Below are 18303 nucleotides of genomic sequence, written 5' to 3' on the forward strand. Positions count from 1 at the left end.
ATTCTTCTCTTTTCCACCTAAATCCTACAAAATAAATACACAAAGCATATATACAAGATTGTGATATTTTATCCAAAAAGTGTTGAATTAAGTTGGTTTTCTCAATTTTGTCAAGGATAAGTGTCAAAAAAAGTGTATGAAATTTAGGCATTTTTGGCACTTATCACTCCTTCTAATTTTGATGCTCTTGCTTCTGGTCTATGGCACAATCATCTTGGACATCCTAGCACTTTTGTTTTACATTCCCTTAATAGAAATAAGTTCATTTGTAGTGAATCTTTGAATTCATCTATTGTTTGTGACTCTTGTGTTTTGGGCAAACATGTTAAGTTGCCTTTTTATCCATCTAACATTACTAATTTGATGCTCTTTGACATTTTACATAGTGATTTATGGACCTCTCCTATTTTGAGCACTACTAGTCATAAATATCATGTGTTGTTTTTGGATGATTATTTTGATTTTCTGTGGACGTTTTCTCTTAGTAAGAAATCCCAAGTTTTTGATATGTTTACTTCTCTTACTAATTAGTTTCGTACACAATTTTCTCAAACGGTCTTATTTTTTGATAACGGACGTGAGTGCGGCAATTAATTATTTCATAAATTTTGTGATGCTAACGGTTTTATTTTTCGTTTCTCTTTCCCTTACAGATCTTCCCAAAACGATAAAGCAGAATGAAAAATATGCACAATTAATAACATGATTCGCTCTCTTTTGGTTCATTCGTCTGTACCATTCTCTTTTTGGCATCATGCGCTACAAATGACAACTTATCTCTGAAATATTCTTCCCCGCAAAACACTTTCCAATCAATGCCCTACACAACTTCTTTATCACCGGGATCCTACACACACTCACTTGCGCGTCTTTGGTTGTCTCTATTATCCTCTCTTTCATTTGACTACCATTAATAAGTTACAACCACGCTCGACTCTGTGTGTCTTCTTAGGTTATCTGTTGAATCATCATGGTTATAAGTGTTTTGATTTGGAAAATAGAAAAATAATCATATCGCGACATGTTATCTTTGATGAGACTCAATTTCATTTTGCCACTTTACACCTTCCTCCTCCTACTGCTTATGATTTTTTAAATTATGACTTACATCCTTACATTGTACATTAGTGGCAAAATCAATCTTTGCAGCCTCTTGTAGCTGAGCCAGCTAGTCTAGCACCCATGCCCATCAACCAGCCTACGTCCTCAGCTCCCTCCTCACCATCCACTAGTGCCTCACTTTCCGGCAACCCATCCTCAAAACCATCGCCTGTCCCACTGCCACCTCCTACTCGAACCATGGCCAGCCGTAACATGAAAGATTTTATTAAATCCATAAAGCCTTTCAGCCTGTCTACTTCCATAATTGATCCAACCATATCTTCCATCCCTAAAAATCACAAGATAGCCTTATCTGACCCAAATTAGAAGTCCGCTATGCAGTCTGAATTTGATGGTCTTATTAGTAATAAGACGTGGGAGTTAGTTCTTCAACCTTGTAATGTTAATATTGTTCATTGTATGTGGATTTTTCGTCATAAGAAGAAATCTAATGGTTCTTTTGAGTGCTATAAGGCTCATCTTGTAGGTGATGGCAGGTCTTAGATTGCAGGTGTGGATTATGAAGAGACATTCAGCCCGGTGGTGAAACTAGTAACCATTCGGATAATCCTCACTATTGCTTTCTCCCGCTCATGGCCCATACATCAATTGGATGTTCATAATGCTTTTTTCATGGTGATCTCCATGAGGCAGTCTACATGCATCAACCCATGGGTTTCCATGACCCTCATCACTTAGATTATGTTTGCCGCTTGAAGAAGTCCCTCTATGGTCTCAAGCAAGCACCTCGTTCCTCGTACCAGCGCTTTGCTGAATATGTCTCATCCATTGGTTTTCAGCATAACACATCTAACCTTTCACTCTTCATCTATCAGCATGGTGATGCCTTGTCCTACATTTTGTTGTATGTTGATGACATTATACTCATCATTTCCTCCCATGACCTTCGCAAATCCATTATGGCTCTCCTCGCCTCTGAATTTGCTATGAAGGATTTTGGACCCCTAAGTTATTTTTTGGGTATTACAGTTATCATACATGCATGTGGTCTTTTTCTCAATCAGAGCACTTATGCTAGTGAGATCATTGCTCGGGCTAGTATGGACTCCTACAAACCTTCTGCCACTCCAGTTGACGCTAAGCATAAGCTCATCATCACCTCATATGGCACTCCTTATGAGGATCCCACCATGTATCAGAGTCTTGTAAGTGCCTTGCAGTATCTCACTTTCACTCGCCCTGATATCTCCTATGTTATTCAGCACGACTGCCTTCATATGCATGCTCCTCACACCGAGCATATGCTTGCTTTGAAGCGCATCCTGCACTATGTACAAAGTACATTGCACTTTGGCTTGCATCTCTATCCACCCCTACTGAAAAACTTGTTTCTTATACTAATGCTGATTGGCGTGGATGTCCTAACACTAGACGCTCCACATCTACTTATTGTGTGTTTCTTCGTGACAACCTCATTTCCTGGTCTTCAAAGAGACAACCTACTCTCTCTCGTTCTAGTGCAGAGGCTGAGTACATGTGTGTTGCAAATGTTGTTTCTGAATCATGTTGGCTCAACAACCTTATCTTGGAGCTTCATTTTCCACTCCCCCAAACCACTTTGGTGTACTGTGATAATGTTAGTGTCATCTATCTATCTGGTAATCTTGTGCAACATTAGCGTACTAAACATATTGAGATGGATATTCACTTTATTCGGGAAAAAGGTTGCCCACGACCAGACACACGTTCCTCATGTACCTTCCTGCCACCAGATTGTTGATATCTTCACCAAAGGCCTACTAGAGTTCTTTTTGATGAATTTCGGACCAGTCTAAACATCCGTGAGCCTCTCGCTTCAACTGCGAGAGTGTGATATAATAAAATATTCTCCTTATAATTCAGTTTGGTTTATTGTAATTATTAACCTAGGTTTGACGTTACGTATTACAATTGTATATATACTCTTGATTATTATCAATGCAAATTAAAATTTGATTTCCTTTAGTAAAATTATCAAAATGACAACTTATATTATTCTACCTCTTTCTCTTCTCAACCAAACAAAACAAATGATATACTCTACAATTTGTATTCTATTTTGAAAAGAAAAATGGGAAACTCTCACCTCTTTTTCTCAACTCTCAACCAACAAGGCGTTGGTCTAGTAGTGTAAGGCTCTACTGGATCTCTAGGGTCAAAAGTTTGATTCGATAGAGCGACATTTGTTGGAAGAGACAGTCACGAACTCCGAAAGAGATTAGTTCCTTACCAAAAATGTGAAAGGACACCCTTAGTAGTACAAAAAAAACTCCCAAAATCACTTGTGCCAAATAAAGTGTTAACCAACAAAGTGGTGGTCTAATGATGTAAAATAAAATATTAGATTTCTGATAATGATATTTATTATCATAAACTCCGAAAGAGATTTATGCATAATGGTGAAGTATACCTTTTTACTTTATTTATTAATCATTAAACCCTAACAAAATTAATCCTTAAATCGTAACAAAACCCTCTCAACTCGCGCACCACCGCCACTTACTACCCTAGACACAAAGAAAAACATTGAAAGGAATCTAGAAAATAATGGAGGCAAAGACAGAAACGGCGGCGGCGGCGGTGGCGATGGAGGAGAGGGAGATAATCAACAACGTCATGTGCCTTTTGACAGACCCAGACGCTACTCCTTTGGGAGCACCCATGTACCTACCTCAGAACGCTGGCCCACAACAGCTTCAACAGATTGTTAATAAGCTTCTCAACAATGTAAAATAAACCCCTCTTTCTTTTTCCTCCACTTCATTTTATTATAATTATAATACATCAATTTGATTCCGTTATATCTACCTTTCCCGGACCTCGCTATCTCGTTCTCGTGTACTGAGCCGCTTTTTTAATACTGATTATATGTTTGTTTGATTTTAGGAGGAGAGATTACCATATTCTTTCTACATATCAGATGAGGAGCTTGTTGTGCCACTTTCAACCTACTTGCAGAAAAACAAAGGCTAGTAATTAGTGTGTGATTGAATTATTTTATAACTAATTCAAAAATTGCACTTAGTTATTTTCTATTCGCTTGTTGTTTTGTTAGTTGTTACTAATGTCTTTTTTTTTTTACATTTTTGCAGTCTCGGTGGAGAAGGCATTGCCTATAGTTTGCCAACCTCAAGCTATTTTTCGGATTCGTCCTGTGAGTCGTTGTTCAGCAACTATTTCCGGTATGAAATACATGATAGAGTTTTATTTTATTCCATCCATGTTATGGTACTACTACTGTGCTGTATGTGAAATTTTTATCCAATGAAAGATTATGCTTAGCGTGTAATGATAAGTTGTGATGAACAACAATATGGTTTCGCTCTTCAATGATTATTGTGTTTTTGTCAATGTCATATTCGATTGGATTCATTTTAGTTGGAAAAATTGTAGGTCATGGGGAAGCTGTATTGACTGTTGCCTTCAGTCCTGATGGGCGACAGCTGGCAAGTGGTTCTGGTGATACAACCGTTCGTTTTTGGGACATAGGCACTCAGACACCGATGTACACATGCACAGGTTTGACATTTAATGATGATGAGTTATTCTTCGTGTATGCCAATCCTAACATTTTCATCTTTATTTCTAACAAAAACAAAGCAATTGTTGATTCATGGCATGCACACAATAAAAAAGATGATAAAATCCATGGGTTATGGTTGTGATTAAATTGTTTGTTAGAAAGAAACTCCTGATGGATTGTGTAGGCTAAAGCTATTTCATGCGGTTAGTTTATCGCATGCACTCGTTTGCATTTTTAATGGTAATATGCCATATATCTATTGACAGTGTTTATATTTTTGTGCAGGACACAAGAATTGGGTGCTTTGTATTGCATGGTCACCAGATGGCAAGTATCTCGTAAGTGGGAGCAAGTCTGGAGAACTTCAGTGTTGGGATCCACAAACTGGAAAGTCATTAAGCAACCCACTTACTGTAAAGTCTTAAACCATGAGTACCAATTACTATTATAAAAGCTTTTCAGTTTTTTTCTGTTAATGTGGGAATGTATTTTATCTTATGATGCATATGCACTATTAAAAATCATTTGGGTGGTAAGCTACTTCTTTTGGGATCTAGTGACTCACAAGTTTTCTATGGCTGGATACTAGAATAGAAGGGTGTTTTTCACTCTTTGGGTGGACAGGTTACTCTTATCCACACTTGTTTTGGCCTGTGTTAAAGATTATAGATAAAAGACCATCATCCATTATTATGTCAGGGTTTCTTGAGAAAATACAGTTGTTATGGGCTATGGAGATATTTTAGATGTTACTTATTTGGGTTTTGAGAGTAGTTTCTTTGAAAGCATGTGTTTTTCAAAAAGCATTTTGATGCTATAATGTTTCTCGAAGTACATAATGTGAACTATTGTAATCTAATTGTAGGGTCACAAGAAATGGATTACTGGTATCTCTTCGGAACCTGCCCATCTGAATACTCCTTGTCGTCGCTTTGTAAGTGCCAGCAAAGATGGTGACGCTCGTATATGGGATATATCTTTAAAGAGATGTGTTATAGTTCTCAGTGGCCATACACTTGCAGTAACATGTGTCAAATGGGGAGGAGATGGTGTGATTTATACAGGGTATTCTCTCCCTCTTTCCTTCTTACTTATTCTAAACTTTAGTCAACTTTTATCTATACTCAAATTTATATATTGCATAAATTGGGACATTATTGAGTATCGTTGCTGTTATAAAAGTTCTCGTTGAGAGAGATGTTTTAAATTTATGTTTACAGAAGAGTAGAAGACACATTTCATTTAGCCATTGTGGTTTTATTGTGTTTTCTTGAAATCTACTGTACTTTGATATTTCACAATTCATTCCCCTATTCCTTTGGGAGTAAAGAAAAACTTATTTTTGATAAATTCCTATTTTATGATTTTAGCCCATCTTTTCTATCTCAGTTCAGAGTCTTACTTGCAAACTTTTAAATTTAATAATTCAATTAATCCCGATTGTCAAGGTGGTGAGTGTTAGAGTTCCCCATTTTTCTTTAAATTATTGACTGATTATAAATCCACACTTTTACAGCTCCCAGGATTGTACTATCAAAGTTTGGGAAACTACACAAGGGAAATTAATTCGTGAATTGAAGGTGAGTCTCATCCCTTCAGGGTGGTAGTATTTTTCAATATGTTTATGTGCTTGTTTTTGGCTTGGTTATTATTTTGCTTGACCCGTGTTTCTCATTTGGTGCCAACTTTTCTTAATTTAATTTATTTGGATAACTTTCATGAGACTTCTCTCTAATAGACGTAGCCAAGGATTGAAATTTCTATATATAGAAATTTTGTTGAGCGAGTTAAATGCATGTCAACTTTTCTATTTTTTGGGTGAATATACTCCATCCCCAAACCCCTATATTCCATTGCCACCTTCCCTGCTCTGATGAGTAGTTGACCTAAGAAGCCAGAAATCATGATTTCAGCAAAATGTGTTTTACTATGACTGTAATTAGTGACTAGTCCAATCTCTTTCTTCAGGTTCATCTTTTACATTATATCTTGATTCTTGAATGATTCTGCTATGACTGTAATTTTGATTCATTGCTAGTTTTATACTATCATATTATGTGTTGACAATGACACATCATCTACAAGTTTGACTGTTTCAGGTAGTTTTTGTGAAATTGCGATAGTCAAACTCTTTTTGTTAATGTAAAATAATAAAAGATCAAGACTAAATCATTTTACATATACTTTGGTTTTATGTTCATCCATGTTAAAAACAATATAAAAAGTTTCATTTTCATGTAAAATTTTGTTTGAAGAAGTTTATTATAGAATAACAAGAACAATTCTGGTATACATGAATCTGAGGATCATTTTTCTGTTGTTGCATCGTATACTTTGCTTGTCCCTGTATTTTCTGTGTTAACTCCCGGCAGATGTTCAACACAGTTTTGTCAGTGCGATATCAGTTTACTGTCATTATTTTTTATGTATCATTTTCTTCATATTTTGGTATTTATTTTAGGGACATGGGATTAAAGCTTATTGTTGTATTTTAGGGACATGGGCATTGGGTTAATTCTTTGGCATTGAGCACGGAGTATGTTCTTCGTACTGGAGCTTTTGATCATACTGGAAAACAATATTCATCCCCAGAGGAAATGAAGCAGGTAACTGTTAATTTGTTTAATAATAATGTTAGCCCTTTGAACCAGTGACTTAATGTGGCTGACCCTGGGTGGTCAGATTGATAACCCAACCTAGACTGGCAGGTTTATAGAACTGGACCATGATTCATGTGACTATAACTATGCTTGAAGTTTGAACTCTTGTTCTGGTTGACACTTTCCACATGGTCCTGAGACTCACATTGTTTTTAGCTGAGAATGATGTTTTTTGTAACCTTTGTCTTTCACCTGATATTTATTATATTGAACCTTTAGGGTAGTTTTGATCTATTGTCTCCTTCTCCTTTTAGTTGTCTAGTTTTTTTTCATTGTTATTATTTGAGTAGTCACTTATCATCGGTTTTTTATTTGTTTTTTCTCCCATTTCCTGTTTTTATTTTTATTTTAACATGTTTCTTCTCTATGTAGGTTGCCCTTGAAAGGTACAACAAAATGAGAGGCAATGCACCTGAAAGGTTGGTTTCAGGATCTGATGATTTTACCATGTTTCTTTGGGAACCCTTCGTCAGCAAGCACCCCAAAACACGCATGACAGGACATCAGCAGGTACAACTTTTTTTCTTTTACTTTTCTATAAAAGTTTTAAAATATACCAATGAGAGAGAATCAATCATAATATACTTTTCTTCAAATTGCAATGTGACCTCAGTTTGTATTAGTGTTTCAGTAGAAATAAATTTTGCAAGAATTTTCTCTGTAGTATGGCTTCTTGGAACTTGTAAAAAATGACTTAAGAAGTTTTTTTTAAACAATGCGGAGAACCTTTTTTTGGGCAGCCTCAAAAGTCCGGACTCATTGAGGCATTGAAGGTTGTGCCACATCTTGTTTGATCCAAATTATAATTACAAATATTTGCAATTGTCTATTTCTTTAGTTATTAATCGTTAATTGTTATTATTATGTTAGTTGAAATTGGTTTTCTTGTTATGAAAGTTCAGTTACAATTGGCTTAAATATGTTTCTCATCCTTATAAATAGGGCTTGTTTTGGATCAGGTCCGTGTAAATGCATTAGAAAGAAAGTTTGGGTGGCTTCTATTGTAGAAATTAGAAAAATGGTAGAATCATGCCTTAGGTGATTTGGACATGTGTTAGAAGCCTTAATAAGGAGAGTAGATCAAATGAAAGTTAGTCCAATTTCTAGAGGTAGGGGACTAAAGAACCCATAGGCAAAGCTATTAGAAAATATTTAGAGATCAACGTTTCGTCAATGGACATGATTTATGATAGAGCATTATGGTATCATTCGATTCATGTAGCCGACCCTACCTGGTGAAACTAAGGCTTGATTGTTTTTTATTTATTTTATTTTTTAATTTTGAAAAACCTTTCTATATTTCATTTTCTGTAAGAAAATAATATCTGTCTTCGTTCTCTTCTTCTCCCTCTCAATCTTCTTTAAGCCCTAAATTATCATCATGTTAAGAGTGGTCGCTCCAACTCAATTTCTGCCTCTTGTGAGAAACACCGGACAAACTACCCCAAATCTAACAAACTTGATTTGAGTTTAATAGGACCCAAGTGTCCATGGCTGACATTGAACAAGTCTCCTCTCATCCTTTTGTGTTGTTACCGTAGCTTGCAACAATTCTAAATGACACGAAATAATACTTACTAGCTGAGTCATGATCATGTTGTTCTCTTTAAAACGTTTCGTGACACTGTCCAAAATGTGCAAGCAGACTATCAACCACGCCGTCCCCAGGATAAAGCAGCCCATATCTCTATTATCGAATTCTTACTACACTGTAAGAACCGATCTCGAATGCATCCACCATAATATGGCTACCAGTGCCACTTCTCAAAATATCCACGATATGGTTACCTGTGCTTAATTCTTTTCCCACAATACTGACTACTAATGTCAGTTCTCAAAATGCCCACAATATGGCTACCCGTGCGGCTGTGCCAATTCTTTTTCCCCAATACTGACTACTAGTGTCAGTTCTCAAAATTCTCAGAATATGACTACCTGTGCCAATTCTTTTCCCTTAATACTGACTACCATAGTTCTCGAAATTCTCACACTATGGCTGCCTGTGTCATTTCTTAGTGCCAAGGAAAGAAAGGGGGAGAAGTTTGTCGGAAATGCATTGACGAAAAATATGAGGGAGAAAGAAAAAGTTGAATGAAAGCGCATTCAACTTGGGGCAAGAAAACATAAAGATAAAATACTTTTATTTATAACATGAGATTTTTTCCATGTTCCTAGTCTCTCTAATGTGGGACTCGTGAGTTGTTTTCTTTCAAACTCTACCATGTGGGACTTCAGAGTTTTTTAGATTTCACACCCACAACCAAGTTCCAACACTTTGAATTGGATTTAATTGGTTTGGTGCTAATTTTGTATCTTACACTTCATGTCCATGTACTTGTTCTTTTCCATTCATTACTTTCACTAATTCAATTATTAATTTATTATAAGACCCCAAACATCTTTTGTTCCTTGTGTTCCGAACTGCATCAAATGAACAATCATGGATTTTAAGTAAAGATGTTTTATTTGTTTGCCACCAACAAACAACAACCCGTGCTCTTTCTCTCTAACACAAATCCAAAACTTAGATATTTGGTTCCTAGGTTTTGTTGGAAATGGGTAGAGGAACAGATCTGCAAGTACAGTACGGAATGAAGGTCTTCCCACCCTTCACGTTATCACAAGAGACCAAAAAGTCTACCTATGCTCTTCATTGCTTTTGTTTGTGTATCTTTCTTTGTTTGGGATTGTCAAACTCTACTCAGAGAGCACTAGGTATTATTACTCTTAGAAATGGCACTTGAAGATAAAAGCTTGAGGTCGAAGGGGCAGACATTTTAAGTATTTTTTAATTGTAAAATAAAATAAAGAAAATAAGTTTTTTAATGCCATGTGGTGTGAGTGAGGTTGCTTTCCGACTGCCATATCACTACTTAACAGATTTGGGCTAATGAGAGGACTAAATACTAAAGTTTTCATACCGCAGGTACCATAACCATGAAAAACAAAAATTATAGGGACTTAATCCAAAATGAGCCCTATTTACAAGGACTAGAAACTTTATTAAGCCAATTAATTTATTAATTTTGAATTTTGTTTATAAGTGCATTCAATCTTTTTAGGCTTAATAATAAAAGCTAAACTTGTTTGCTGTTACAGCTTGTGAACCATGTCTATTTTTCACCCGATGGGCAATGGGTTGCAAGTGCATCTTTCGATAAATCTGTGAAGTTATGGAATGGCACTACTGGGAAATTTGTTGCTGCCTTTCGTGGCCATGTTGGGCCTGTTTATCAGATCAGGTAAAAAAAATAAGTTATTCAGTCTAATCACTTCTGGACGCCAAATATATTTCATTTAGAATTGCAATTCAGTATATTGTGATTTTATGTACAGCTGGTCTGCAGACAGTAGGCTTCTATTAAGTGGCAGCAAAGATTCTACACTGAAGGTAAGTGTATTTTCCCTTTTCTTTCAATGAAGGATCTATAGTTTGGTTTGTAATCAGAATACATCAAACTTCATTTGCAAAGCAAGATCTTTACTATTCGTTGTGATTGGTATTTGGTAATCAAGGTTTGGGATATTCGGACTCGGAAGTTGAAGCAAGATCTTCCAGGCCATGCCGACGAGGTATGTCACAGCAAAAAATGGATCAGTTTTTTAAAACTTATTTTTTTGTTCTGGTGATTAATCTGAGTCTATTTTCTTTCGGGAAAGGTTTTTTCTGTTGACTGGAGCCCAGATGGAGAGAAGGTTGCATCAGGTGGTAAGGATAAAGTATTAAAGTTGTGGATGGGCTAGACTAAGTTTTGGATGCATACTATTAGGAATATACATTTGGTTTGCTTCCCTGGTGTTGCTATTGCATGGATTTCATGGAAATCAATGCCTGGATAATACGTAAATGCGAGATCATAATTAAATTATATGGACAAATACAATTGTATGAAAGTTGCTGAAGAAAAGGTGGTTGAAGAAAAATTGCTGAAGTTGAATCTCAGAACAATGGTAAAGAAGCTGATTGAATTGTCTGGTGGCCTCATATACTTATAATAGACTGTGCTGCTCTATTTTTGTTTGATTTGAAGTGATACTTTACAAGAAAACTTGGAAGCTCTAATTACTTGCTCAATAATGGATTGGACATTTGAGTAGTGTTAGAATTTTGATTAATTTTGGTTGTTATTGGGACAAGTAGTTGATATTGTAGATGTCTTTTATGCATGTCTATTCTCCTTCACACTTTCATTAAGAATATTAGATTTACTGGAGATGTGTTTAATGACTTCTGTTTTATTCATTATGGAGGAATATTGAGATGATCATCTTTATCTATTGTTTATCATGTTGTTACTGCTTTGTTTATTTTGTTTAGTAGTTTGTCCGGTGAACATAGTAAAACCTCGAGGAAACACATCTTCTATTCCAAGATTTTTATCCCTTTATGTATTTTTTTATTCTCATTAGTTAGAAAAAATAAAGTTAATATATATTTAATTTATGTTTTATTTTTCTAACCAATAAAAAATGAGTGGTACATATAGTCATATAAACTTTGGGATAATATATGAAACTCTCACATGGAGGAATGGTAGAAGGAAAAAATAAGTTATGCTCATGTTTTTAGAATATTGAAAATCATTATCCTTATATTATATTGCAATTGGTGGAATACTAGGGCTAGAGATTGCCTCATCAATTTACAGCTCTCAGTTTCTTTTTCCCCTTTTCAGATTAAGGAGTTGTTTGGATAGATGATTAGTTGTACATTAAATTCTCAAGGAATCCATCATGCAAGTGTTGTACAACTACATCAAGCATTTTACAATGTAAAAAAATGTTAGATCATACAATCTATTTGTGAGTTGGCTTTTTGGAGAATAATCGAATAAATAAAAATGTTTGTAAGTTATGAAATATATTTGAGATGATTTTGAAGTCTCACTTTCTTTTTATTCTTTTCCAAAACTCAAGTACAAACTAGGATATATAACCTCACATTTGGGACTAAACCAAGTTAATCCATTTCAGTTTTTTTTCTGCTAAAAGCTTTCTTAATTATTATAAATATAATTTTAATAAATATATTTTCTAAAGGATTATGGATAGGCAAGGCATTGCCTCGCACCATATCAAAGTAAAACAGTAACAAAATCTTTGACATTGTTTAACATTTGGGAACCATTTTGTTGCGGGTGTGGATTCCTTTTCTTAATTGAATCCCAGCTGTATAATATGATATGAGAAGTATAGTCTTATCAAGATGTTTATAGGATTTGAATTCTATTCATCATTGAATCCTAAAACCTTTCATCGTCTCACACGATTAGCATCCACCACAACAATCTCTATTGTTCTACACGATAAGCCCCAACTGTCTCATTCGACAATAATTCGAAGTGAACAATTGACACATTCAACCACATGTTTGATATTTTCAGAATGTTCTTCGAGTTGCTAATGGTGAATGTGTGATCGATGGTGGTCTGAATCTTCTAGTTTGTAAACACTAGATAATAGTCTAAGAGTGCGGGACGAATTAAGTTCCTAACAATATCGTCATATTTTAAACGATTATTCAAAATTTTCAACGGAAGCCTAGAAGAATTGTTGCAGAAAATTAAAGGATATAATGATAGAGAGATTCACACCAACATGTATACCGGTTTATCTTCTTCAACTGAAAGCTTCACTGAGTCTCTTTTTCTTTATGATTCAAGATATTTTGACTTTGTGTTGAGTTTTTTTACAAACTCTCATACCAAGACTCTATTGTATAACACTCAATTTCCAATAGAAGGCATATCACTTTCTTTTTATATAATCGCGCAAAACCGCTAGTGACGTTTTGATTTAATACAATAGCAGAAAACTTTTTTCTGGTTGGCCAAGAGTTACTATACTTAATCTAATGATGTTCAGATCCTTTTCTAGAATACTCTAAAGTTAATATCACATTAAACTTTTGTTTTCCAGAAAGTATGAAATTGTAAAGTTTTACTTCAACTTTTTTTTGAAAAACTTATGATATATTTGCAAATGGAAATTCTTTCAAAAGTGTTGTATTGTTTTCAAAAACTTAGAATGATATATAGAGTTTAGAGAGATTTCAAGATCCATTGGAGGAGGTATAAAATGCTTAAAAATATACTGTTTTGTTTGGGTATGTACTACTTGAGTTTCAAATTTGGAAACACATTTCCAACATAGAGTAATCTGTTATTGGACTTTATTGTCCACTCAATAATCGATTTCCCACCTTAGTAATCGTTTATTGGATCATTCTCTTCAGTTAGGTAACATGTTATTTTGTTTCAAATAAGATATTATTATGTTTCAAATAACCTATTATTTGGTTTTCTAAACCCCTTGTAAAAACCTTATTAATATTTTTCATCATGTTAAAACTTAGAAAAACAATTTTCATGAGTATTGTGTGATACCATAATTAAAATGAACTATAAGAGGAGCTCATTTGTTGTACCACTTTTTATACCACCCCATATATTATCACCTTTGAATGATTGAAAAAAATATAAGTTAAAATTGCAATTATTAAATATTTTTTTGACCAATCATATCCCCTAGAACATGGAGTGACACAAATGAGTGAAATAACAGATATATACCCACTATAAGTTAAGACTTTAAACTAGAAAACAATATACCTTATCTATTAATTTTGAGCTTTCCAATTTACAAAGTCTTCAAATTTCTTCTTCTTTATTGATGTTGGCATAGTCATCACAACCTAATCAAGATCAATAAGAAAATCTTCTTCACATAGTTGAAATGTTAAATTATTTGATTGAATTCATAAATTATGAGTAGTATCAAATGAATCATAAGATTCCAAAGATTTCTTATTAGAGATATTCAAGAGACTATTTGATTGAAATTAAGTGAAATTATCTTAGTAGAAAAATATTCATGATTAATATTTAATTATAATTAAATATTTATTACTAATAAAAAAGAAAAATAATTATAAATCATAAATAAAAAATTATTTATAAATCTTACTGATAAATCACACTTCAAGAATATTCAGAATCTTTCCAAACAGAGGATATGACTCACACTTCAAAAAATCTACCCCAGTTTGCATGGTTGAGGATGACCAATAGTTAATTTTCACTCGAGGGTGTTCATTTCTTTTTCCTAAATTTTTCCCATAATACCTAGCGTCGCTCTCATTTTCTTAGGTTACCCTTGTGAGTTTTTAACCTAACACTCTTTTCTTTTTGTTTTTTTGTTTTTGTGTGCTTTCACTATTTTGAACATCCTTAAGCGTGATAGTCATAAGTGCATTAAAGCATGAGTCACCCTTGAAGTTTAAAAGCAAGGATACAAGATCTTGCATTTGCGTGGTTGAGGGATTTTGGACTGATCTATGATGAAAAACTCCAACCTTGCCCCAGTTATAGGGTTCTTGGTACTTTCATTCGAGAAATGATATCAGCCCCCATAAATTGCCCCAATTTGGACTTACATCCTTCTCGATCTTCAATTGTCATGTGCATTCTCCGTGCACAATTCTTTAAAAAGAAATACAAAAACCAATGATCATGAAAATCTGGGTTTTGTTTTTAGGTTTTGATTGTTGATATGGTGGTGGTGATGTTGAGAGATTAGGATTTAATCTCATGCATTAAAATGAAATGTTTTATCAAACTTTTTGAGATTTATTAGAGTTAGCGTTTCTCTGCCCTAGTGTGTATACCTTAGGCAAATCAAATCCTCGACAAGGTCTTTTGTGCTTGTATCGTGGCCTGACTTAGAGTTACCAAGAAAAAGCATAAGGCTCGAAAATGTGTTTCCCAAACCCCTTTCTACGTTCTCCTTTCTCCATTGTCTTATTTCAATAGTTTTCTAGACATGACATTCAACTACTTTTATTTTGAATTTTTGTGATGGAATGGGTGAAAGTCTAATATTTAGGCGATAATCTTCTCGAGAGGATTTTGAATTGTTCCTTTGCAGAGTCATTGATAGTGCACTTTATTTGCCTTGAATTTTGCTTGAGATTTTCATTTTTGAAATCACAACGGGCTTTTTGTATTTTTTTATTTTCTGTTATTTTGCACTTTGACCGATGAACAATTTTATTTCAATTGATTAGGATTTTTTAACCCTCAGGGTTAGATATATATGATGGTGTAGGATGAGTTATATATTTCTTTGTAATTGAATGTCAAGGAAAACAATTGAAAAAACTATCATGCCCAAGGTAATTGATATTTTGTGGGTACTTTAGGAAATAAAAACTCCTTTCATAGAGCTTATGGCTCAAATGAGGTGACTAGGGATATCTTTATAGTGTTTGGGATTTTCAAAGATGTCTTGTGTCATTAGAAAAATCTGCCTAAGAATCTGCACCATTTTGGGTCTTACACTTGCATCATCCTCCTTTTCATTTAAACTTTTGAAATAAACATCTCATATTAATGCATGAATTGATTTTGTTTGACTTGTTTTTTTTTTGGTGAATGGGTTTTGTGGTATGAATCATGGAATGAAAATTTTTATGATCAATGTATTAGTATGTAATCGTTAAAAAGATGTGCATTAGAAAATGAATTCTTATCAATGGAAAAAGACCTTTGGAGAGCGATAGAGTTACATTACATCATTTTGCTAGTACCAAGACGACAACCTGGAATGCTTTAAGCATTTCTCAAACTAAGACATTCCCTTGAAAGCGAATCGATCTAGAGTTAATCTGATATTGCATTTTGCTTTTTAATTTATCACAATCCTCTGTGAAATGACTAATTGCCCTAGTGTGATATTCACAACTAGCATTTGGGTTGAATCCTTGTGGGTATAGGGGTTCCACTTTCTTCGAGGGGATATGAGTCAATGATAATCTTTGAATGAGTTGCGGTAATAACTCAGAATATGACATCGGGATCTGAGCATACAAACTTTTCCTTTTCCGCTTTCGGGAGTGCCTTTCTTTAACATTTGTAAGAGTATAACATGATGCTTGTGGAAAATAAGGCATTTGAGGTTGGCTGAGGGTCTCTATGAATGTGGTTTCCTCAACCATATCATCACTTGCATTATCACTTTGGATTATCTTGTTGGCTAAGTTTTTCAAAATTTTGTCGCTCCTGGAGTGATTCTCAGTTCTCTTGCCTATAGTTATCAATTCTCTTAGACATATTCTTGAGTAGCATCCTATCAGGATCTTGATCAATATTATAGTTGTATTGTTTAAGGAAAGCATTACACAAATCCTTGAAACATTTGATATGAGAACATTCGAGACGCATGTACCAAGTGATGACATCTCTAGTAAGGCTCTCCTGGAAGACATGATTAGTAGATTGTCATCCTCGATATAGGGAGTCATTTTCCTAGCAACATGGTGAGGTAATCCCTATGACAAAAAATTCCTTGATATTTCTCAAATTCGGGCATCTTGAACTTTGGTGGTAATATCACATTCGGGACCAAATAAATGCTTGTAATATCCTTCAAACTATTGGGACTTGCTTCCTCAATAGCTTTAATTTTTTCTTCGATGGCGTTAAACTTCTCCCAATCTTGAGGATTTATAACATTGTATTGTGCAGAAGAATGATTGGGGTTATCATGGACAACATGGATTTCAATATGATAGGAAATTTTCAAATCTATTTTTGGAGATGATGTATCAATATGAACAGTTGATTTATCTTGTGCGGTCTCAGGAGCAAGATTCTTTCTTCCTTCTTAGATCGTTTCAGTCAAGTCCAATAATATCACCTTTAAAAATCAATTTTCAATTCATGAGTATCCTTGTCAGTGATTTATGCTAACTCGAAGCGCCTCTCTATGAGAATCTAGCTTCGCTAACGCTCGACTAAGTCTTGAACCTTCGCGCGTTCACTTTCTCAGTAGCAAAAGCGCTTCTATTTGCCCCTTAAGTAGAAGGACAAGAAATATATTTTTTCTTTAATTGCTCCCGCCGCTTCATCGCATCTGCACTTCCTCGCATCTGCGCTCGTCAAGCCAACTTTGCTTTTTTGGAGGTTAAACTGCGGTTGAAGCGGACATTTCGAAATGACAGCATCGAAGATTTATATATATTATTTATTACACGGTCACGGTTATCCCGGACTGCGTTCCGGAAAAAGTGGCCTACTTGAAATGAAAGAAAGGGCGAGCACTCTTGTCTTTCAACCCCACTATCACTAGACTATTCATAGTTGTGGGGCACAGTGTACTTACAGCCTCTACGATAAGCAAGTGAATGGGGCCGGTGCGTGGCGAACGGAACGGTTCATCAAGCCATTTCTCGCCTCAACCCCCTAAATAGGAAGAGGGGTACTTTTAAAAGAGGGGGTAATTGCTTCGCACCTGACTGTGATAGCCCTCTCGATACCTTATTGGAGCTTTGTAACTAGTGGCCGCTTTCCCGTCGCTAGAGCGTTTTCCCAGTGCGCGGAGCCCCAACGAGGAAGGTGTTAGTGGTTTATCATTGGGTCAATAATGCTAATCCCTCTTTTTGTGCTACTCCTACTCCTAGGGCGGGAAGAAGATAAGAAAACACGAAGCGTTCTATTGGTTTCCCAACTTGTTGCTTCTAAAGGCTACCCTCTCTCGGCTGGACTTTGGTCCAGCCTACTACGAGGATCCCGTATCCAGCAACCCAATCTAAAAAAAAGGAAAAAAAAGGCCTTGTCTAGGTTGGAGCTATGAAGCTGACCTTCATATTATGAAAAGGCCCCTTACTATAGTATAGATAGGCGAAGGTTTGAAGACGCTCGACCCTTCCATATTATATAATTAAGACAAGCCAGGTCCCACGACTCCTATTTCTTAATGGGGGGGGGGGCACGCTGGGAATGAAAAAAAGAAAGCCTCCATTACTAATAAAGGGCTAACGCGCACTTCCGTTTTCCCTTTACTAGTAGGGGTCCCATGGTTCCTATGCTGCCGCGTTTCCCAGTCCTTTTCTTTTAGTGCTTCGACCCAAAGCAATAGCTTCTAGCTAGTTTAGTGGATAAGATGGCTGCACTCTAGCTCACTCAAGAATGGGACGACAGTGGTCCACCGTCAAGCTCGTTATGATCTTGGACGCATTAC

The 18303-nt window shown here is 35.3% G+C and overlaps 2 protein-coding genes across 3 annotated transcripts; both read left to right on the forward strand.

The window, feature by feature from the left end:
- LOC109353944 (uncharacterized mitochondrial protein AtMg00810-like) lies at nt 1438-2740 on the forward strand. The gene is made up of 3 exons (XM_019596299.1): nt 1438-1519; nt 1756-2267; nt 2402-2740. Exons 1-3 carry the CDS (start codon nt 1438-1440, stop codon nt 2738-2740), a joined length of 933 nt encoding a protein of 310 aa, XP_019451844.1.
- LOC109354937 (notchless protein homolog) lies at nt 3552-17749 on the forward strand. Of its 2 annotated transcripts, none has more exons than XM_019597773.1 (13): nt 3552-3828; nt 3988-4069; nt 4194-4283; nt 4495-4620; nt 4910-5037; nt 5490-5689; nt 6141-6204; nt 7120-7230; nt 7657-7794; nt 10384-10526; nt 10621-10675; nt 10801-10823; nt 17665-17749. In XM_019597773.1, exons 1-13 carry the CDS (start codon nt 3649-3651, stop codon nt 17705-17707), a joined length of 1383 nt encoding a protein of 460 aa, XP_019453318.1. In that variant the 5' UTR covers nt 3552-3648; the 3' UTR covers nt 17708-17749. The 2 variants fall into 2 exon arrangements, with proteins under 2 accessions (XP_019453318.1, XP_019453316.1); XM_019597771.1 differs by lacking the exon at nt 17665-17749 and adding an exon at nt 10945-11510 and having other exon boundaries at nt 3553-3828; nt 10801-10857.

Source organism: Lupinus angustifolius, chromosome LG08 (assembly GCF_001865875.1).
Source record: "Lupinus angustifolius cultivar Tanjil chromosome LG08, LupAngTanjil_v1.0, whole genome shotgun sequence".
Classification (NCBI taxonomy): Eukaryota; Viridiplantae; Streptophyta; class Magnoliopsida; order Fabales; family Fabaceae; genus Lupinus; species Lupinus angustifolius.